At 33.0% G+C, this 23,350-nt stretch overlaps 2 protein-coding genes across 9 annotated transcripts; both read left to right on the top strand.

Moving 5' to 3' along the window:
- Positions 1-8,541: 8,541 nt before the first annotated feature.
- LOC129313839 (F-box protein At4g02760-like) lies at positions 8,542-15,733 on the top strand. Of its 8 annotated transcripts, none has more exons than XR_008594052.1 (14): positions 8,543-9,083; positions 9,875-10,050; positions 10,523-10,720; positions 10,793-10,903; positions 11,365-11,450; positions 11,541-11,662; positions 12,923-12,987; positions 13,080-13,152; positions 13,229-13,291; positions 13,397-13,461; positions 13,554-13,628; positions 13,793-13,990; positions 14,419-14,460; positions 14,537-15,733. XR_008594052.1 is itself a non-coding variant. In XM_054957267.1 (12 exons), the coding sequence occupies exons 1-12, from the start codon at positions 8,754-8,756 to the stop codon at positions 13,756-13,758; spliced, it is 1,419 nt and encodes a 472-aa protein (XP_054813242.1). In that variant the 5' UTR covers positions 8,542-8,753; the 3' UTR covers positions 13,759-13,898. The 8 variants fall into 8 exon arrangements, 2 of the variants coding, with proteins under 2 accessions (XP_054813242.1, XP_054813226.1); XR_008594051.1 differs by having other exon boundaries at positions 8,544-9,083; positions 13,730-13,990; positions 14,419-14,446; XR_008594048.1 differs by having other exon boundaries at positions 8,545-9,083; positions 13,730-14,302.
- A 4,147-nt stretch (positions 15,734-19,880) lies between these two features.
- On the top strand, positions 19,881-21,839 carry LOC129287246 (COMPASS-like H3K4 histone methylase component WDR5B). The gene is made up of 2 exons (XM_054923441.1): positions 19,881-20,582; positions 21,360-21,839. Exons 1-2 carry the CDS (start codon positions 19,920-19,922, stop codon positions 21,648-21,650), a joined length of 954 nt encoding a protein of 317 aa, XP_054779416.1. The 5' UTR covers positions 19,881-19,919; the 3' UTR covers positions 21,651-21,839.
- Positions 21,840-23,350: the final 1,511 nt, after the last annotated feature.

Genomic DNA, 23,350 nt, shown 5'->3' on the forward strand with positions numbered 1-23,350 from the left:
AGTTTAACTTACTGTAATTTAGTTCATATAGTTTTGACTTAATTATAATTTAATTTTTAAATTTTGATTTGTTGCAACTCAATCTTTATAGTTTTGACCATTTAACATATTCGTCCTTATATCTTGAAACTAAAATTTTGAAATTTAAAATTATGTTGACATTAAGGGACTAAGTTTAAATTACTAGAACTTTTAATTTGATAAATATTATAAAGATTTAATCTTTATAATTTATTTCTTGAGATATAGAGACTAACGTTTTAAATGGTCAAAAGTAGAGGAATTGAATTGCACTAAGTTAAAGTTCAATTATTGAATTACAACTAACTCAAAGTTTAACATTTGAATTACAATCGAGTCAAAACTTTTAAAACTAAGCGACAATGAATAAAATTCAAAAATTGAGTTACAACTAAATTAAAATTTTAAGAACTGAGTTACAACAAGTTAAAATTTAAGATTTGAGTAACAACTGAATTAAAACTACAAGAATTAAATAATTAATTTTCTCTTTTTATTTGAAAAAATAGTTGTTTAACAAATAGCAACTTGTTTAGATAATATAATTTAAAAGCAAGTTTGGGATATAATAACTGAAAATGATATTAATTTTATGATATATATTTGTGAGTGTAATTTTATCTCTTTAAGAAAAATATTAAATTTTAGAAATAAAATATTATTTTGTATTTTTAAAATAAATTAATAAATAAAACAAGAAAGCTAAAAAATTAGCTTCTATCTTAACTTTTATTTTGAATCAAAAGTTATTCTCTTATGACTTTTATTTGAACAATACTTTTGTAACCTAATCTAACTTTTGAAATTTAAATTTCAGTATCGACCATCCAAATTTCAGTTTGTGTTTAAACAAAACATACCTTCATCTAAATTGTGCAATTAGGGTGAGGATTGGGGATATCCTTGCAAATGATCTAAATACAACTAGAGTCTAGCAGCATAGAAATAAAAGTACGCATACAAACTAGTAACTGTGAATAATAAATTGGGAATTTTATTTTTAATATGGCAAGAAATAAATTATTTTAAATAAGTTGGGAATTTTATTTTCAATATGGTTCTACAAGGCTCTTTCAATAAATATGTTGTTAAGTAATTAGATACTAATGTTGTACTAGCCTCAACCTCATCTTCTTTTGTATGTACAAGTAATTGTAATAAGCGAGACTGCATGCGTGCGCGTGCGCACACACACACACCAAAATGCTAAAGTAATGCTTAACAACTAAACTTCCCAATTGACTAAAAAAAATAGAGAGCAGAATCAAACTCTTACATATTTGGAATGGTAGAACCAATCTTCCCAATAAGTGGAATCAAACGAGCAACATTAAGGTTGAAGAACAAAAAAGAGAACAGAGCCAAAATTCCCAATAAAAAACACTTGAAAAAAGGATAGAGCAGATCACACAAAAATATATATCAACATTTTATCCAAAAAAATCACCAGATCAAAATTGAGAATCACTAAATCGGAGGAGGATACCATACCTTGCAGGAGGAAGAGTAGATTAGAGGAAGAGGTTAAAGTTTGATGAGCACGAGGTTTAAAATTGGAGACAAAAGTTGTAGAATTGACATGGAGGTTGCATGTAACATCTTGGATTTCAAATAAGGGAATTTTAGGTATTTAAAAGGGTATAATGGTAAAATTAAGTGAATTTTTTATTAATGATATTTTGGGAGACTAATATAGCTTTTTGATCCTTGAACTTCCTTAAAAGAGGGCTAGATCAGAGTTTGAGAGAGCTGTAGCATTAAGAAAGGCCCAAAATGAGTTTAGGGTTCTCTATGCCATGCACCACAGTAAACGAGCCAATGCACCATGGCGCACATGCAAGAATCTGCACTTATTAGTAGTAAAATCTGTAACATCTCATTTTTTAATTCCCCAAATTACTAAGATTAATAAAGATAATTAAATAAGTTGACGTGGTATGTGGTAAGAAGATAATAATAAGTGTTTTTAGTTGGAATTTCAGGTATGAATTAGGTCTAAAGTGAAATTGGGTCACTTGGAGACCAAAAAGTAGAGAAAAATAAGTTAAAAAGCCTTTATGCCATATGTTGCGGCACATAAGGCCATCAAGCAAGAATTTACCTTCTCTATATCATATGTTGTGGCATGTGGGAATAGGCGCCACAGTGCACAGTGTAAATTATGTAGAAATAATGCGCGATCTGATGTGAAAAATAGAAGTGAAGAAAAGGAAAATGAAGGAGACACACATTTTTTTGCTAGGGAACAACCTAAAGGAGGATTTGAGAAGTCATTCAAGGTAAGATCCTTAAACTATTCTTCTCCTTTTTTCTTTAATTTTCTCAAAGATTTGAGTTAAGGTTTGTTTGGTTCAAAGGGAGGGGAGGGGGAAGGGGGGAAGGGAGGGAAAATTTTAAAAATTTCCCCTCCCTTCCACCTAACTAAAGGAGGGAAAAGGAGCTTAGGGTTTAATGGTGGTGGATTTTTAGTCCATATGGGATATGAGTCCGAACCCATTGACTCGAACGGAGATAATAAAAATTGTTTAAAGTATTTAAACCTAGTATTAATGATTTTGGTGGTGGTTGGAAGATGAGCTCCATTAATACCCGAAATTTACATTTATATGGGTGATTGGAAAAGTGTGATGCCATTAATGCGAGTTTAATGGCTCATTAATGTTATTATAGATTAAAAAGGGATAATAAACCCAATAGATAGGCTTAAACTTATGTAAAGTGAACATTGAGCAATTTAGAAGTAGAGCATTGAGGGTTTAATACTTAAGATGGTAATGTTGATTAAATTTAACTTGATTGATTGTAGTTTTTAGCTCTTAGTTACCCATTTGGCTTGGAATTCAAGTTTGAAAGCTCTTATATTGAGGGATAAATCTTTGATCTCTTAAAGGTTTGAGGTAACCGGGGGAACCTTACTTTAGGTAGTTTTATGTTAATTGTAATATGAATTGTGTGTTTATTATAAAAATTATGATTTCTGAAATTGGGTTACATGCATTGAAATTTGATATTCTGGTAATTGTGTGATGTATATTAAACATGTGAAAGTGCTTTCTAAATGAGTTTTAAAATAGTAAATGTGGTGTTCAAAAAAGTATTTCCCTTTCCAATATATTGTGAATGAGTTATTGATGATGAATATGTTAAAGAGGATGTATTACAATGGAAAATGAGAATTTTTGCTCACTTGGGTAGCGCACGATTATGAGCCTAATGTGTTGATTGATTTTGAGTAAATGAAAATGTGAAGATAAGTGAGCATGTTTATGGCATAATCAGTGGGTAAGAGTTCACCTAGGGATTGGGAGTAGAGAAAAAATTATACAGTATTTAGGTTGTCCTCCGGTGCATAGGGATATAGCCTTGTCCCACAGTTTGTCAAGAAACTAGAACTTAGCTTTCTCTACCAGTTCAATGAGGAAAATAGTCTAGAGTATGAGATACCCTAGAAATTTGAGAATGGGAGAAGCCGTGGTCTGAGAGTGAGTCATGTGATCTTTAGCCAAGTCATACCTCATAATTAGTGAGTTTAGGCAATCCAGTTACACGGACAGAGCCTTATTTAATATTATAACCCATAGTTTAAGTCTTAAAAAAATAAGGAAGTTATAAGGTTGGTTGATCATTGGCTATATAAATATATGACGTGTCACACGTGTTGAGTTATGGCAAGTTATGTGAATAAAGAGTCATGTCACATATTTGAGAATATGGTGACAATGCACCTAGTTTTTGTGAATAAAGAAGTTATTAAATGAGAAATAATGAGTTATGATATGTGTGAGTATGTTTTAAGTGCTTGGTTTCATATGCGTGTGCTTGTTTTATAATTGATATATAACTACATAGGATAGTTTTACCTTGGTTACTGAGTGACTAAACTCACCCCTTTCATTTAACACTTTTCAGGCTCTAGCTCTGGTGCAGAAAGGGAGAAGGCTCAAGAGGTTGGGAATTATCATATTCTTTTTTATATGCCTCTAGCTTAGTTTATTTGTATAATAGTATATATATGCCAATTCTAGATTGCATGCTATTATACTTGCATTATTTTATTATTGCAAATGTCTTATTTGTAGTTTGGGTCTTGAGTATTTATATATGTTGTGATATATATGTTAATAGGGCCAAAATACTAGTGTAAGTGTAAAAATAATGAATTGAACATGTTTTGATTGGTTTGGGTATACTGCAATGCCAATTTGCCTCTCCTTGTGTTATTGGTAAAAAGGGGTTAAGGAGTGAATTTCTGTTATACCGTGGTTTAAGTGCAAGTGACGTATTATACTAGTAGTTCTAAGTTTAATAGACATGGTCCAAGTATTATGAAAGGCTTTTGGCATATGTTGAGGGTTTTGGAAACCCACTTTGAATAAAAGTTGCGAAAAGTGGTTAAAATACGTTTAGGTATCCAACTTCTTGGTATGACTTGTTTTAGAAGTAAAACCCGTGTTATTAGCTAGTTCATATTAGAGCTTTTCATAGATACTTAAATCATGTCATTCTGACGTCGGATGGAGAATCAGGATGTGTTAGAAGTTTCCTGATTTTGTTATAAAATGATAGGAGAAATTGTAGAATTTTCGTGCAACACGCCATGGCGCAGCGTGCACGAGCCACTACACATTGCTTTGTCACATAGTAAAAGAGTTGTTCTTCACTTGTCTTCAATTTCTTTCACTCCTCCAAGGTATCTCATACTTCCGTCACTTATTTTTACTCTAAAACAAAAGATCTTGATCATTTTTAAACTCTTTGTGATTATGAAAAATTTGAGATCCGTTGCTTTTGAATTAAACCTTAGTAATTACTCTTTGGGTTAATCCTTTGATTACCATGAGTTTTATTAGTTAACTGTGCTTAGTGGAGAGAGATATTACAAAATCAGATCGAAATTTAGAAGAGGGAAAGAAAGATAGTGAGCAGATGACCAGTAGTGACCAATGAGTGCTAGGGATCGACCTTGGGGTTACTTTGGAAGCATTTTGGGTATGATGTAGCTTTAGGTAAGCTCCCTACATCTCTCCCTCTCTATATATTCAAATTTTTTAGGATTACGGTATTGTAAGGTTATAATTCGTGTTTTCTTAGGTAATGGCTGAACCCATTAGCTTAGATAAAGCCTTGAAAAGTTAAATCAAGCATCTAAACCTAGATTTATAGATTTTATAGTGATTTTGATTTGGAGTTTTTGGTTAGGGTTTGGATGAACTCTAGGTAAAAATTGGGTGATTTAGAGCAATGTGAGTAATATGTTTAATTGTTAAATAGGATTAATAGAGCATATTAGAAGAATTATTAAGGCTAAATCAAGGTTTTAGATATTATGGGTATCCAAATTATGTTATAAGTGAAGTAATTAGTGTGGATTGATAATTAAAGGTTTAATCTTGTAAATTAGCCATTGATCAAGCATTATGGTGTTAGTAGACAGGTGTGAGGCCGTTGGTTGACCACGGTAACTTTTTTTAATGACAAGAGGGTTAAGGTAATCAATTTGTTTAATCTTCCTATTTGCATGTTTGGATGGTTGTGTGAATGTCTTTGAAACTATTGTGCTTGTTTTAAGCTAATGTAATGTTAATATGAAATGTTTATGACTGAAATTATGTGAGGTGGAATGGCAAATTTATGTTTAGTGTGATTTTTAAAGGCAAAATGCTATTTTTTAAGTATAATCATTTGCGAAACTATGTTTGAGTAGAAATAAATATTTCTGGAAAAAATCATATGTTATGATTGCATGTTGAAGCATTGAGCATGTTTGGCATGATCATTGTGAGAGAGTAGGAGTTTATCTTAGTGTGTGATTAGGGATATTATTTAAAAATTCATATGGCACATTGACACTATAAAGGCCCTGATGCTTAATATTATATTATTTGAAAGCTTTAGTAATATGTGAGGTAGATTGGGCATCGACATCCTTAATATTTGTGGACAAGAAAAATCTATAGTCCATAGTAGACAAAGGTTATCTTGGCCGAGGCTACCTCCTACTAATGGTGAGTTTAGGTCAATCCAGTCACATAAACTGTCTTATCGAGTTGTCAGCTCACAAATTCAGTCGAAAGACATAAGGAAGATATGAAGTAGTGTGTTGATCATGCATATCATACTAAAACCATATGTGTGTATATATGATTTGATATATGTTTATAATGCCATTTCACATATGTACAAACTGTTCTCACACATGAATAGTTTGATTAGACTATTTTGTTACTGAGTTCTTAACTCATCTTGTGGTTACATTTTACAAGTGAAGGCTTTGATAGGGGCAAGGGAAAGGAAGGTGCATCCGAACACCGTGAGGACTAGCTAATGTTTGTATAGTCCTTTCTGTTTTCTTTGGTTTGTAACTAATGAAATATGCATATGCTAACTCAGAAAAAATATATGTCATTTTGTACGCATTTGCATGATTACTATTGTTAATTATAGGTATCTCAGCCTGAGTTGTTGTGTATGTGTTGTAATGATTGTGAGAGGTTGAGATACTAATGCAAATGTTAGTTTTGTGGTAATTTATATGTGAGTTTGGCCATTTGAAAGATTGTGGTACATTTTACCCCTCATTAAATTTATGTCAACTTTAGGATTTTAGTGGGTAAATCTTATTTAGACTGTTGTTGTTAAAGTTTGAATGCTTGTACAGATTGTTATGGTCCATTTGAGTTAGTTCAAATGTTTCATGGTTATTGGCACTTGGTTTGAGGGTTTGGATACTTTGGTAGTGATTTTTGAAAGAAAATGTGCCATTTTAGGTTTGGGTGTCTAAATCTCATTTGACTTAATATTTAGGTGTGAGATCAATGCTAATAGTTAGGTGGCTCTAAGAGCTATGTGTAAATACTTGAATTGCTTAAATTGGACATCGGTCGACAAAATGGGGCGCTCCAAAAATTAGCCCGGAGAGCTATCATAACAAGGGTGTACTTAGCAGTGCATTGTCTATCGCACCACGGCGTGAGGCACAAAAAGGGACATTTCCTTTTATGCAGTCTGCCGAGGCACATTGTGCCTTTATGGCTAAAAAACCTTCAGTTTTACTTAATATTTTCATGTGGTAAATTCTCATACTTTTGTTGTCTTATTTATTTGGTTTAAACTATAGTTTGAGCTTAAGCTGCTTTTCAAAAAGAGTTTTATTGAGATCCAATTTTCTTAAATATTCTTTTAACCCTTGTGTTATGATGATCATTTTATTAGGGTCAGGCTAATCCTAGTTATCATAACGATATTGTGTTTTGTATCTTATGTGTTTGGTAATGCTGGAATGGATATTATATTGCACTTGTCAAGTTGCAAACCCAAGCGTTTTGACTTCTCTCAACTTTGAAATGTTGTCCAAGTCAAAAAAAGAGCCCGATTCGTGACAGATTCAGGTAATCGGCGACGTCCACTATGATCAGATTCTTTGGAATGGCGGGTAATGAAGGTCAAGAGGTTGATGAAACAAGAAAACAAACTTCGAGAAGGAAGAAATAGAGGGACTCAACTCCAATTTGTGACTAGACAATGGAGGAGATGCCGAGGACATACGAAGGAGTGAGATGAGAGAGCTCAAGCAAAGATGGGAGTGACAGTAAAAGTGTGAAACACAAGCTTGGTTGCAGGAGAAGAATGCAAATAATTGAGGGAATTATGGTCAAATACAAAATTTGGTACTAGTCATTAATGCTCTGATGGTCACATTTACGTTTGAAAGGATACCAGATAGAGCTTTGAAAATTCCACATTTCAACCCATTTCAAAAGTCTTGTTTCAAAGTCAGTTTGCTCTCAAAAAATTATCCGAAACAGCTTTTCACATCCTAAAAGTGAAAAAGTACTTTTGGGATGTGAAAAGCTTTACCAAATAGTGCCATGAATAAGAAATTCAGAATTTTATTTTTAATATGGGAAGAAATAAATTATTTTAAATAAGTTTAAGTTGTTTAAATCATTTGAAATAAATTCAAATTATGTTGAAGAATAAAATAGTTTTCTATCCATTCGATTCAGTTAATAAAAAAAAAAAACCATACAAGTTTAGTCAAAGGTTGTGTCGAGCCTTGAGAATGCAATATCTTTGGTCATAAAATTTTTACTTGAAAACATTATAGCTTGATTCAAATTAATCTAGTTTATATCAAGTTTCCTTAATTCAATATATGGCAAGTTCAAGATATTGGATGTTTTAAGTAAAAAAAAAAGAAATAGTTTCCTTAAACCATTTAAGTGATCATGGTTCAAAATAGTATAAATTAATAAAGTAAATGTATTGAATATTATACTAAGAATTTATTACGTCAAAGCATGCTTTTAGATTTAAAAACTATTTACAAATGTATTTATAAATTATCTGTTAATAAAAATTTTCACACTGACATAGTAAAATTTAATTTCATAATTTTATAGGTTATTAATTAAATTTTTATCAACTAAATCAATGTTCATTGTTGATAGCTCTCATGTAAATAAAATGTCGTTGGTTTGATTTTGCTTATGATTTCAGGATAAATGGAGAAAAAACGACGAAAGAAGGAACTATAAGCAGAGAGGGACGAGGAAAATGGCGAGGATATGCAGGCGCGCAAGCCTTGTTGATAATCCACCACGTGGCCTCAGGCACACAAACACTTGGCGCTCCGATGGATTCCCTCTGGCTGTGGGCTGTGGCGGAGTGAAATACTATTCAGTCTGATAATAGCGTCCTTCACGCACCACCTCCCGCTAAAGCTTGCAGCAATGGATACTCCTGTGAACAGCCGCTCCTCGTCAATGGCCAAGCGTCCCTGTCCTCCCCCAAACCAGAACCCTAGATTTCAAAACCTCAACCAGGTGGATCAGCTCCTCGAAGATTTCCTCCGCCTTTCCGAATTCCCTTCCCTCTCCCTGGATCTCTCCTTGGAGAGGCTTCTCTCTTCATTGCCCACCGATGCCGATCAGACCATTCTCATCAATCGCGCCCTTCATATGGGATCCATGCTTCTTGATGCTGCCAAGCACTCTTCCCGAAAGCGAGCCTCCAAGCACAATTCTTTTGTTTGGCCCCTCCCTCCTGACCTTACCGTCAAAGTATGTCCTGCTTATCTTCTGTGGTTGATTGCGTCCCTCTCTGGATTTTAATTTTCTTTCTATTTGATATTCGTCTTTGATTTCAGGAAATGTTTGTTGCATGTTAATTATTTCTTTTCATTATTCCTCTCCTCTTCCCTTTTGCCTGTGAATTTGATTATAGTACCTCGTTGCATTACGATGATTTTATTGTTTTCCATGGCGACTTTGTTGTACATCAGATTTCCTTCGATCTGACTGGCAACTTCCACTTCTGCTTGGCTGGAAGATTTTCCTACTTTGTAACCTGAGCATAGCATCTTGGTCATTACGAGTATTATTTGAAGTCACTTTATTCTACTATTCCTCGCTTTCCCTAGATGCAGATATTTCATTTCTATTTCATGTGGCAAAGTCTAAAGATGTCCCGTTTTTCCGCGACACTTTATGATTTATTTTTGAGTCGGTTAAAACGATGTTGGAATTTTACGTGTGGGTTTGCCAGCGATGTGATTGTATGCTACTGTGCATACGCACACATATACTTCTAATAATATTTTCGGGTCTTCTGATTATCGAAGCCATGAGGACGCAAAATACATGACTCTTTGGTTATTTACTTCTTTTGAATAGAAATGATGATTATTGTTTAGTAGAGCTAATGCTTTTGTCCATGATAGTCTTTCTGGAGGAAGAAGCGGTTCGCGCGCGCGCGCATATTTGTACCCCGGTTTCATATGTTTTTAACATGCTTTGTATAAGGAAGTATGCTTTATGGGTGTTGATCATTTGCCATGCCTCGTGTTGTTCAGGTGTTTTCTTTGCTTGATACCCAGAGCCTATGCTATGCAGCAGCTACTTGTTCTATGTTCAACAAATGTGCCAGGGATCCTTTGTGCTATGAAAACATTGATTTGACAACACTTGTTCCCAAGGTTAACAATGCAGTAGTTTCCACGATGATTCAGCGAGCTGGAAAGGCCTTAAGGTATGAACTTTTGTAGCGGTCTGGTTCTATCAATGCTACAATTACTTTTGTTAGCATGTTAACTTTAATTTACTGAGGAGTCGAAGATGATTAAAAAGGATTTATTATATTTTCTTATAGTGAGCTAAAACAGGAAATGGGTTTGACATACTTTATTTGTTTGGGTGTTCTCTCTTATCTGCATTGGCGCTCATAATTTATAAGCGACTCATCTCTAATGTTATATTACTTCCTCCTACCTCTAAATTTTAGTTCCTGTTAGAATGTGGTGTGTTAATGGTTTAAATTCAATCCTCTGTGTACTTTTACAATATAAGTTTCATAGTCTCTGATTTTTCAAAAGGAAAAGAAAAGAACTTTTGTTGGTCATTTAACCTGATTCTAATTTCTTGTGTATGATTTGCATTATTATGTCTTTTCCCTAATTCTCATTTTCTGTGCGTTTATTTTGGTTGTTTTAAACTTTTGATAGGTCTCTTAGGCTCGGTGTAGTTGCTGGTGCTCACGCATCGCCAGGATCCTGTCAGCCATTGGTTTATACCATCAGAAATGCCATCGTGGATGTATCTAACTTTTCATGGAATGACAAGAGATCTCGGCAAGGGAGAGAGTCATCCATTCTTACTAGATCCTGTTTAAGCCCTTTAAACGGATGTGGTGGTGCTCCAGGGTATGGTGGGTTAGACTTGAGCCTTCTTCTTTGGATTTTTTTAAAATAAACTGTCAGATTTTCTTTTTGCAGGACTCTTCTGAGAAAGTTGCACTTGTACAATATTGAAAGAATCGACAATGCATCCCTTTGTGCGGCATTAGCGGCCTGCCCTTCTCTACTTGACCTGGAAATAGTTGGACTGTAAGCTCTTATTGTCTCTCTTATTAAATTCCATCTGGCATAAGTGGGCTGGAAATCCATTTCTTGAACCTTTTAACCTAGAGACTTCAAATGTAGTTGATTTAGTTTAAACTTGTTGCTCTTTTCTATTAGAATTCAACATACTTAATTAAATTCAATTAGCATAATCAGAGTGAAAATCCTTTGCTGGAACTAAGCTATTTTGTGACTACAATTTATTTAGTAATATTATTAAATTTTGATATTTTGATTCCATAGTGTAAAATTTGAAAGGGATCAGCTGCACTTGAATTTTCTTGGTAAAACTTCTCAAGTATCCAATTTTGTCCAAATAATCATTTTATAAGTACCAGTATTGGTATTTTACCTGATTTTACACTATTCTATTTCTTATGATTAAAAAAGGTTGCTTACGAATTATAACATTATTGATAGTGATTGCTTTGCTTTTTGTCTGGTAGTCATGTAGAACTGAGGCAAACATTAATGACAGTGAGTACGAACTGCCACTTGATTGAGCGTTTGTTTTTTGAGTCTTCAAAAACAGGTATCGTATGTTTCCAGCTGGATTTTGACTTTTAAGGATCTCTGCATTCACAGATATTCACTTATCTATTTTTGATTTTTTTCTTATTAGGCAGAGATGACAGTTTGAAAACGCCAACCTGCATTCTTCTTGTTAACAGTTGTCCCCATCTAATTTCTTTGTCCCTTAGAGGGTTTAAGTTACATGATTGTAAAGTCCGTATACTGCTTAAGGTATGTTCCCAAGAACTGTACGAAATTCCACATACCATGTTGATTAAGCACGAATAAACTAACATGTGCACATGCTTCCAATGCTCTTGCCTTGTGGGTGTGTTAGAGATTTATGACATTTTGGTTAAATATGGCAGTTTCTGGTGAATCTTGGATAATAATTATCTTTTAGTAAGTTTACTCTGTAAACGGTATATGTTCCCCCCCCCCCTCAATATACACTTTTTATTTCGTGATTTTTCTTATTAATTGTGTGAAGACATCTGCCAGGTAAGAAGGGGTGAGGGCAGAGTTGTGAAGGGAATGACTCTTTAAGTCAAGCTCGTGATTTGCACTTCACTGTGTTTCTTTCATGCACTGCTACCCTGCTTGAACCTCTGTTAATGTCTGTTGGTGTCCATTTTTAGTCTTGATAATTTGTCTGACATTTTTTATAATGTGGTAGAGCTGAAGATTCAGGGCAGATTTACAAATAATTTCCTATGGCCTATAGCAGAATCTATGGGAAGGGAAATAGGGTAGGAAAGTGGATAAGAGAACTATCTTGAGGTTCCTGGCCATAGGGGAAAAGAAGTGGTATATGCGTAGGGAATAGGTGCAACTAGGGGTATCTTCAGTCTTTTGTAACTTTTGGATCTTTAAATCTTCTCTTTCGTCCAGGGAGAGGTAGGTTCTGTCTTTTGAAAATTGGGAGTGGCAGGAAGAGTATTGGCCTCTCGAATGCCTGGTTGGGGGGTGGAGGAAGATCATCTTTCTTTCCTTTATTATTTTCTCTTTCTGTTTTAGTGTGTTAGTGAGTTTGAACTTGCTGAGTGCAATTTCCCTTTGTATCCTCTGTGTGAGTTTTCTTACATTGCGAGTCCCTTTCATTCCATTGGGGAGAAAAATGTTTTGATGTTTACTATAGATTCAGTGTTTGGTATAAACTATTCTGTTTGGGCTCTATCATAATGATACTGAGTTCCTGATAGTTTACATTCAAACTTCATTTGTCTCGATAATAATAACTTGGAAGTACTACTTCTGTAGACAGGTACACGCTTGTGTAGAAGAATGTGTGTGTTGACTCGCCTTCTTTTCCCATTGACATGTGACTGCATATAGCATCTATAACTAGACAATCTTCTATTCACACTCCCCCTCCCTCACCTGAGGGGAAAAAAAGGAAAAATCTTGATTGTAGCATCTTAAAGTTTGTTCCCTGCTATTATGGTGACTTTGTGTTGCCGATGCTGGATTTGGGTGCTTGTACATGTGCAGGGATTTCAGAAACTAAAATATGTTGATTTTTCAACATCCTATTCAATCACTGGAAACTTTTTAAGGTCAGCTATTTGTAACTGGACAAATTTTCTCAAAACCTCCTGAGATTTTATTCATGTGTTAATATCTTTATTTATGTCCTAATATCTTTCAGAAACCTTGGAAGTAGCAATGGAGGGAATTCACTTGAGGTATTGATTTTGAGGGACTGCATGCATCTGAAAGAGGTGTGGATTGTAATACATATTCATTTGTTCCCTTCTTCCCAAACTATTTCCTCTAAACCTTTTAAACCTGTTGCAGGTGGAAGTTGCTAGATTGTTGACGTCAATTCTCGCAGGAGATTTCAAATGTCTTGTACATCTTGTGGGTTCATAGAAATGTGTATTTTTTATTTTTTTAAGTGACATAATACTGAAATTCTGCTAGACCTCATTTTTGCGTGTAGTTCTTACTATTGGCTTAAAACAGGACATATCCAATAGGGAAGGCTTAGCATCTGATGGGGACTGGTATCACAGGTGCTACAACTCTAGGTAATGGTTTTCTTCAGTAAATACACATATACTCTCAGGGTGGCTTATGTCGTGATTATATCATTTAAATATAAATTGTCTCTTTGCTACAGTATCATGCCTCTTAAGCATGTTTTGGAAGCAAGGCCTGATTTGTGTTTGCTGGCTGAATATCCATCAGAAGGAAGGTTAGATGGTTCTGCTAATAAGCCTTCATATTTCCAGGGGCTTGGTTTTCCTATTTCTCACTAAAATGATGCCAGCTGTTGTGTTCTGGATCATGTTGCAGTTACATTGAGACATTTTATGCTGAACTGAATGGTGATATGAGTTTTCCATTACAATTGAGCAGCCATACCTCAGATGAAATAAATTGTTTGAGTACATCTGAAAGCAGCTACAATAGTGATCAGGGCAGTGGCAATGAGGATGGTCAAGAAGCCAGCTATGTGATTTGTGAGGAAAGTTCAGATGAGACAGACTTTCTGGCCCTGTAGGGGATTCTCAACGTATGGCATTAATTGAAGAGGACAATAATTTAGGGAACTAGGTACTATCTTTCACTTTCTCTGTGTGCTGAAAATGAAATGGTCATGTGAGTTGTGGACAGGTTCACATTGTTTTGTTGGTTGATTTTTGGCCACCATTAATTAGAAGTTTGATGTGCCTTGACTATGTTATAGACATTATTGATGGAAGGTATATCCAGGAAAAAATGAGTTGTTCTGCTGAGTGCCATACTATTTCTTGGTTTCTATCTCTGCATGCATGCTTCTATCCTCTTCAATGAGGCTCTCGCAATTCACGTATTATGAGGAAACTGGAATAGTATTTGGTACTATCTGATTCATCAAGAATAAATGTACAACTTTGATGCTTCAAAACTCCGTTGAGTTTGCAGTGTTTTTTCGCTCAGAATTCAATGCGTTTTACTTTCTTTACCTAATGTTTGTAATTTATGTTTTATGTACATACTAGGGAAGCAGAAGAGCAATAAGGATATGGAGTATGGACTTCTGGGTATTGAATTCTTGCAACTTTACTTTTGTTCTGGCCTACAATGAAATTGATATTCGTTTGATCTTGGAATCTGCAGGATGTTTGGAGTTTAGATCCAGTTTTATAGCCGGCAGTTGTTCCTTATGTGGAAATGTAAATTTTCTGCCGCAGTGGAGCCTGGTTCTCTCCGTTGCACGCCTCTCCAATAATCCTCCCCCCTCAGTTCATCGTGTTTATTGAAGACACCTTCTAGTATCTATTTCTGGTGTCCTTCTGTCGCTTAATGAGAAATGTGGAAAGTAATATGTTTATGCATATATTCAAGAGCGCAGGAGAGGGAGAGAGTGTGTTTTTGTGCCTTGCTCCCTTTATGTTATGGCAGGCGCAAAGTATGAAGGGATTTGTCCCTCGTGGTAAAATAAAATTAGAAAGGGTTTTGAGACTGAGCAGATTGGCTATAAAATTTTTTATGAGCAGGTATCTATTGTCAGCGAATGTATATGCTTGGACCTACATGCATGCAACCACCTTCATGTTATTCTCTGTAAGAGAGATTGTTTGAAGTGTATTTTATTTTCCTGAGTTTGTTTCTGGCTGATAGCTCAATGTTTTAAATTTTTTTAGGAAAAAAATTGTTGGAAAGGTCATCCTTTATTAATCGAGTTTTATGCTAATGGCTATGAATTCGTTGCCAAAGGCATATTTCACTACATTCTGAAATCGGAAGAAGGCTGATCAAATAAGTGGGGGATTTTCTAAGTATATACTGGGCCCGTGTCGAGTTCCAAGTTGAAGATCAAGCTTCATGTCCTGAAGCATGGAAGCTGTCTCTGAGAGAACTAAGCTTTGTATGTCAAATGTCAGACGGGAAACTCCTTATTTGGGCTTTCATCTCTTAATGCTTATGGTTGGGGGCAGCTAGAATTTGAAACGTGCGAGGATGGTGGAATAGAAGTTTGTTTGATTAATCAGGAATGGCGCTACCCTACATCTCCCTTTGAAAAGATAGTTGAATTGGGCTGCATTCCTCATGAGGCAGAAGCTAGTGGGCAGACTCAAGAAATGGCAAGAGTTTGAGAGAGGATGGTTCAAGTCCAGAGAGCTTCTGTAGCATAGGTTATACGGGTTTTTTGCGGTGTGTTGATTAGGGACGAGAATTGCTTGTGGATTTCGGTCTTCGCAGAAGGCTAGAATAAATGTTTCGTCCACAAGTCTAAGGGTTTGTTTGTTTTCTATTTTTAAAAATTATTTTTGGTTTTAAAAAACAAGAAAATTTAAAAACATGTTTGCTTAAGTGTTTTTTATTTAATTGTCTCCAAAACTGTTTTTATATTTTGTTTTTTAAAAAACAAAAAAAAAAGGAAACAACTTTAGTTGTTTTCATTTTATTTTTTAAAATAAGCTATATTTAATTATTGAAAATTACAATTACCTTAATCAATTTTTATTATAAATCATCACCATTAATCACCTATAACCTTTATTATCAATCTATTTTTTAATTCTAAAATTGTTTTTAAATTTACATAACAAAACAAATTTTCATTTTATTTTGTTTTGGAAACAATTTTAAAAATTGTATTACAAAATAATTTTTAAAAATAAAAAATAAAATAAAAACCAAACAAACCCTAAATTTTGGGATTTTATTGATGGCCTAGGGCTTCAACGAGCACGAGATAACAAGGGTATAGTATGTGACTCCAAGCTGCTAGTAGAGAATTAAGGCTGCCTTTGGCAACACAGCTTTTAACTTTCTGACTGTTAAAAATTGTTTCGGTTAAAAATAAAGAGATAAAATGGATTTATGATTGTGTTTTTAGAAAGTGGGTGAATATGGATTGGCTCAAATTTGGGAGAGGTTTTGAAATGTGCATTTAAGTGTTGGGATATTAATGAGATAGTTAATTTTTTATATTACCATATTAGCCCTCATTTATCATTTTTCATTCGCCTCTCTGCATCTATTGGTCAGCCTCTTATATTATATTTCCTTTGTTTTAAATTTTAAAACAATTTAAGGTAAGATTACACATATCAATAAAACTGAACAATGATATTTAACAAATTTACCTTTTCAAAACAAAGCTATAACTTTTTAAAAATGCTTTTTGCACTTAATCATTATACTGCTGCGACGACGACGACGATAATGACGATGAAAACGGCGGCGACAGCAATAAGTTTTATCCCATTAGATGGATCAGTTATATGAATTGTACAATGCTATTATGATCTATCATGTATCAAACTTTTAGAAATCTTGTTAAGAGATTGCGTTCAATAACTTTTAAAAGAGGTTTATTTGGCCTTCCTCTATCCTTCTTAATAGGATTTAAAATTATCCATTGTACTTTTTTCACTGGTGCCTCTCGTAATCTTCTTTGTGCATGTTCAAATCATCTCCAATAATTTTCTACTATTTTCTTCTCAATAGGTGCTACGCTAACTTGTTCATGTATGTGCTCATTTTGGATTTAATCTTTACATGCATGTTTGAACATCCATCTTAACATTCTCATATCTACTACTCTAACTTTATGCTCTTATTATTTTATTAAAGTCAAACATTTACTATCACATAATATAGCTGATCTTATAGTAGTTTGATAAAAACTTTCTTTAAGTTGATTAGGCACTTTATAATCACAAATAACTCCTTTAATATTTTTTTAATTAAACCACTTAACTTATATCGTATGTGCAATATCACTTTTAATTTTTCTATCATGTTGAATAATAACTCCCAAATATCTAAACTTTTTTACTTGAGGTGTAATCTAATCTTTCAGTTTTACTTCTAAATCACTACTGACTAACTTCGTATCAAAATTACAACAAAAATATTATATTTTACTCTTATTCAGGTGAAAACCTTTTGACTTCAATGTTTTCCTTTATAATTCAAGTTTACAATTAATCTTTTCCTTTATCTCTATAATAAGAACTATATCATTCTTGAAAAGCATGCATTTGAGAATTTCTTGTTAAATAGGCTCAGTCAAAATATCTAAGACTAAATCAAACAAATAAAGACTCAAATATGATCTTTGATGTAATATGAATGTTATAGAAAAATCCTTTTGTTTCACTGCTAAACATACTTATACTAGTCGTATATCCCTCACACATATCTTGTATAGCTCTAGTATTAACAACTCATGCTTTCTTATTTTTCAAGGCTCTCTAAAATGCTTCTCTCAATACATTATCGTAAGCTCTTTTCAAATCAATAAAATCATGTGTAAAATTTTACCTTTACATTTATACTTTTTTATTAATTCTATTAGTAGATAAATTACTTCTGTCATTGCCCCATCGAGCATGAAGCCAAATTGATTCTCAAAAATACTAGTCTTCAATCTCAATACATGCTCACTCTTTCCCACAATTTTATTGTATGACTCATAAATTTAGTTCCTTTGTAGTTAGTATAATTTTAAATATCCCATTTATTTTTATAAATAGGAACTAAGGTGTTTCTCTTCTAATTGTTAGGCATTTTCTTAGACTATAAAATCTTATTAAATAACTTAGTTAGCCACCACATCCATTCTTCAACTAAATATTTTTCACGTTTCAATAGGGATGCAATCAATTTGCTCAAAAAAAAAAAAAATAGGGATGCAATCAAGTTTATTGGCTCTATCATTTTTCATGTTCTTAAGCTTCTTTTATCTCACTATCACGTATCCTTTGGTAGAATAACAAATTAATCTAACCTTTTTCAAAATTGTTTTATATTTTGGAATAATTAAATTCCTCCAAAATTATCTTATAATTTAAAATAGAGAGAGTATTAAAATGCATTTTAATTTATCCACCTCGTTTAGATGTTTTATACTATTATATTAAAATATATAAATATAATATGGTGTTTTAGACTATTTTTAAATAATAAATTTCCTAATTTTTTAAATTATATAAATGTTTTATAGTATATTAAAATTTTATATATTATTAAACCATTTGACCCGTAGCGGAAACAATCCAAGCACTAGTGATATCCTATCTTATGGCCATGCTATTTTTTTTTCAATTAATTTTAAATATTAATATATATTAAACTATTTATAAAATTTTTATCCAATGTGTTAAATTTTGAATTTCTATATTCTTATTATTTAACACATCAAATTTCATGTTATTTAAAATAGTTATCATATATATTTTTTAAATATTTTAAAATATGAAGCATTTGTGTAATAAAAATTATAAATGATAAATCAATTTTTTTATAGTTCTACATTTAATTTTTTTTTCATTATATATAATTTAAATAACTTTTGGTTTACTAAAATGATCTTTAAAAAATTCTCATCTAAATACAAATTTTCTTATAACAATTAATTTTTGTAAAATGAACATTTAAGTTTTAGCATAGAAAATCAATTTGCCACTAAACCTTCCTCAAGTTTGATGGGAAGTTACTGATGGTAAAATTAGTACAACACGAATTGAGACAATTCGGAATGCGTATTGATGATCTTGTCAATTTTGCTGTGATACTATAGTGATGCTCCCACGTTCTGCCATTGCACTTGATCACACTTTTTTTTTTTTGACAATTTTATTTATTTATTTGTTAATATAAGATTTATAATTTAAATTATTATTTTTAGAGCTTTCTAAATAATACCCCCTCCATCTTAAATTATAAAACACTTTTAGATAAAATCTCACATATCAATAAATTTTGTTAAATACATTTAATAATTTTATCTTTTTAAAATAAAAATATAAATTTTTAAAATATATATAATTTAATATATTAAAAAGAAAAGAGACAAAAATCAATTACAGAGAGAGAAAGGATAATATTAAAATTCATGTATTTAATGAAACTTTAATATATCCAAAATGTCATATATTTTAAAATAAAAAATTTTTTTTAAAAGTGCCTTATAATTTGAGACGAACTTGACAACACAATTAGAGTTTTAAATTTATAATTTTAAAAAATGATAATAAAACTTTTCTAATCTATATAAATGATAAATTAATCTTTTAAAATGTCATAATTTTTTTAAAATTTCTAGAGATTTTTTTATTATTAATAAATTTATATTAATTATCAAATTATTTTTATTAAAAATAAATAATTCATAAATTTTATTTAAATATTTCATAATTTTTTTATATTCACAATAATATAACGGTAAATCACAATTTCACATATTAAATTTTTTATTTATTATTATATTATTATGAATATAAAAAAATTATAAATATTTAAATCAACCTTATAAATTATTTATTTTTAATAATTTATATTAATTTATTAATGACATAAAAATATTTTTTAAAGATAAAAAAAAATTATGACTGAAAAAATTTAATTATTATTTATATATTTAAAAAAGATTTTGTCGTTATTTTTTTAATTAATTAATTAAATGATTGAATAAATTTGCCAATTTTTGCGTCTGCACTCTCTGCTTTCCCCTCTCGTCCCTTTCCTCCTTCCGGTCTCGCATCAGATGGCGACGAGCACAAGTAGCAGCAGTAACCAACCATACAGACCTTACCGCCATCTCAAAACCCTAACTGCTCACCAACGTGCCGTCTCCTGCGTCAAATTCTCCAACGACGGCTCTCTTTTGGCTTCTGCTTCTCTCGACCGAACCCTAATCATCTGGTCTTCCCCCACGTTCTCTCTCCTACACCATCTTACCGGGCACTCCGATGGCATCTCTGACCTCGCTTGGTCCTCTGACTCTCACTACATTTGTTCTGCCTCCGACGACCGAACCCTCCGCATCTGGGATGCTGGCGCCTCTAGCGGTGAATGCGTTAAAACCCTCCGTGGCCACTCCGACGTCGTTTTCTGCGTCAACTTTAATCCCCAGTCTAATTTCATTGTCTCTGGTTCTTTTGATGAAACGATTCGGATCTGGGAGGTTAAGACAGGCAAGTGTATTCATGTAATCACTGGTCATACTATGCCTGTCACCTCTGTGCACTTCAACCGAGATGGTTCCCTCATCGTCTCCGGCAGCCACGACGGTTCCTGTAAGATTTGGGATGCTAGCTCTGGCACTCTCTTAAAGACCCTGATCGACGATAAGGTTCCTGGCGTCTCATTCACCAAGTTCTCGCCCAATGGCAAGTTTATACTTGTTGCCACTCTTAATGACACTCTGGTTAGTTTGGCTTTTTCCTCTAATCTTGTTATTTCATGAAATTTTTCCTTCCACTTGATTGGTGCATAACTTCTGCCCGATAATCTTGTGGACGATGATGGACCATCATTTGGATTGGTCGATCAACTGCCCAAGAGAATACCTTGAGTGTTTTATTACTGATGCTAATATCTGTGTAATTTATTAAGTGGGCGGGCGGGCAGTAAAACATGCGTATGATTGTATGAGTATTCTTGATTATCATGTTGTTAATCGGGATCCTTCTGTTTTCTGTTTATATGCCTCAAACGTTTAATTGTGTGGCACGCCTATTTAGTTTCAGTTGTGGCACGCCTATTTGGATAAGAATTTTTACAAGTTTATAAGCGAATTGCAGAATAATATGATGAAGATGGAAAAGTCATGAACCCTTAGGGTTATTATGTAATGATAGATGAAAGAAGGCTGCTTTTGAAGGGCCTATGTGTAAAACCTGCTAAGACCAAGTAACTCAGAATTATAATTTTCTGTTTGTTGATATATTCAGAAAATCTATTTTTCTATAGTTATCTATGTCAACCTTCAAACTGAATGTTAGAACAGCTGAGTTAATAATTAGTTATCAATTCTGTTAGTAATTTGGGTGTTGAATTTTTCATATTTGGGATATTGATTTGGGTTTTGGGGTTGATGAAATAGTTCTTGTCATTCTTGCTTTAAATGTCTAGGGTTGTAGTTTACTACGTTGCTGATTTTCTTTTATATTTCTTCCTGTGGAAACAAAATGTCTGGATGCAGAAGCTATGGAACTACTCAATGGGGAAGTTCTTGAAAATTTATACAGGTCACGTGAACAGAGTATATTGCATAACTTCAACATTTTCTGTGACAAATGGGAAATATATAGTCAGTGGATCAGAAGATCGCTGCGTTTATTTATGGGATCTCCAGTCGAAAAATATGGTTCAGAAACTTGAAGGCCACACAGATACTGTAATATCTGTTACCTGTCACCCATCAGAGAACAAAATTGCTTCTGCTGGCCTTGACGGTGATAGAACGGTGAGGATTTGGGTACAAGACCCCTGAATTGGAGCGAAAATTGTACTACAACAACAACAATAACCTTAGGGAGGATATAGAGCGAGCGAGACTGTATATGGATTAATTTGTCCGTCATACGTCGTAATTTTCTTCTTTCAATTCTACGCTATCTTAATACATTGAATGAAAGCTTTTGTTCACGCATGCAAATTTTGAGGGAGTTTTCTTCTACCATTGTTATCTTGATTTGACATTGGGATGTTCTCAAGTGACATCTGCTGACTAGTTTGATTCTCTAAACATGTTTGGCATATGAAAATAATAGCTTGTCAGGTAACCAAATAAAAAAAGGTTTGTCAAGGTTCATGAGTCAGCAATGCACTTTTGATTCATCCATTCACGAACCTAAAAAACGTTAGTAACGTGAGTTAGATTTTACCTCAATATGAAAGAACTTGAATCAATGCAACTGACTTGTACTATGAAGTGGCATTATTAACGTGATGTACGTCAGTTTTCTTCTTTGCAAGGTGGGTTGTGAGGGAGGATAACCTGGAAAGCTAAATGTTTTCAAATTTGGATGAATCAAGGATGCAGTTACCAATGGTTAGATATTCTGCTTTGATTTGTAAATGAGCCAGCCCAAAAGGAAGTGAATTGGGCAAATAAAATTTTTAACAAATAATGCTTAATTAAAATGAGATAAGTAAAGGAATGATATTACTAATTAATTTGAGAGTAAAGGAGAGAAGTATATTTATCTTAGTTTAACTCTAATCATTTAAGTTTATATCTAGTCCTTAAATTTCACTTGTGATTTTGCTCTACTAATACCACCACCATTAATCTAAGTTTATGGTTGTCCAAGGACAATTTCAGACCTGAAGTTTGTATCACTCCCTTTTACAAAGGCAAAGATATAACCCAATTAAGTTTCCTAAATTTAAGTCCTTTGTTTCAAAAAAAAAAAACATGGATGAACATAGTATGCTCAACAAATGAACAACTCCTACAAATACTCTCTTTAAGAATATATTTACAACCAATGAGGCACACAATACAATAAATGTAATCACAAAAAGTAGGTAATGAATTGAATGCTTAAAATCACATAATAACTCTTATACGCCTGTATTCATTAATGTACCTATTGATAATTAAGGTTGATAAAAAAATCTGTTAGATATATTTAATTAGCTGTTAGACTCTTCTTCTTTTCCTATGACCTTCTCTAAAAGTATAGCAATAGCATAGTACTTTTTGGCAAAGTTTCATGCTCACGACAATTAAAGAAATAAACGACAATTGTAATGTCTCTCTTGATATTACCATTCAACCCTCAAACTCTCAAATTAACAAATAAAATATTTTAAAAAGGGTTGAGATTCAAACTTAAAACATTTGGAACCTTTAGAAGGCTTAAAAATTCTATATGCACAGCTTGAATGAAACGGAAGAAACCAACTATTTCATGCAAAATAGGGCCATGGTGTTGGCCCTGTACCGTGTGTCATGGTGTACGTATCAGATTCTACTGTTAGAACAACAATTTTGATATGAACTTTAAACATGCACTATTTTTGCCCTCAATATCTGATTGGGGTGATTCAAGCGTTCACACAAAGCGTGTTTCAAAATCTAACTAATAACACTAATTTCATTTAAGTCTAATATCTCATTTAAAAGTTGAAAACCTAAGTGTATTTTGACCATTTTAAATCAAAACCTTTCACTTAAGCATCACA

The sequence above is a fragment of the Prosopis cineraria genome, unplaced genomic scaffold, assembly GCF_029017545.1.
Source record: "Prosopis cineraria cultivar Desert tree isolate PC_DT_omini unplaced genomic scaffold, ASM2901754v1 PC1, whole genome shotgun sequence".
In the NCBI taxonomy this organism is placed as follows: Eukaryota; Viridiplantae; Streptophyta; class Magnoliopsida; order Fabales; family Fabaceae; genus Prosopis; species Prosopis cineraria.

What these genes read in the sequence shown, in the direction of transcription:
- LOC129313839 (XM_054957251.1), top strand. Translation starts at nt 8,754, where the DNA reads ATGGATACTCCTGTGAACAGCCGCTCCTCGTCAATGGCCAAGCGTCCC. An exon ending in AAGTCCGTATACTGCTTAAG is followed by an intron (nt 11,663 to 12,922) that starts GTATGTTCCCAA and finishes GTACATGTGCAG; the next exon opens with GGATTTCAGAAACTAAAATA. An exon ending in CACAGGTGCTACAACTCTAG is followed by an intron (nt 13,462 to 13,553) that starts GTAATGGTTTTC and finishes TCTTTGCTACAG; the next exon opens with TATCATGCCTCTTAAGCATG.
- LOC129287246 (XM_054923441.1), top strand. Translation starts at nt 19,920, where the DNA reads ATGGCGACGAGCACAAGTAGCAGCAGTAACCAACCATACAGACCTTAC. An exon ending in CCACTCTTAATGACACTCTG is followed by an intron (nt 20,583 to 21,359) that starts GTTAGTTTGGCT and finishes GTCTGGATGCAG; the next exon opens with AAGCTATGGAACTACTCAAT.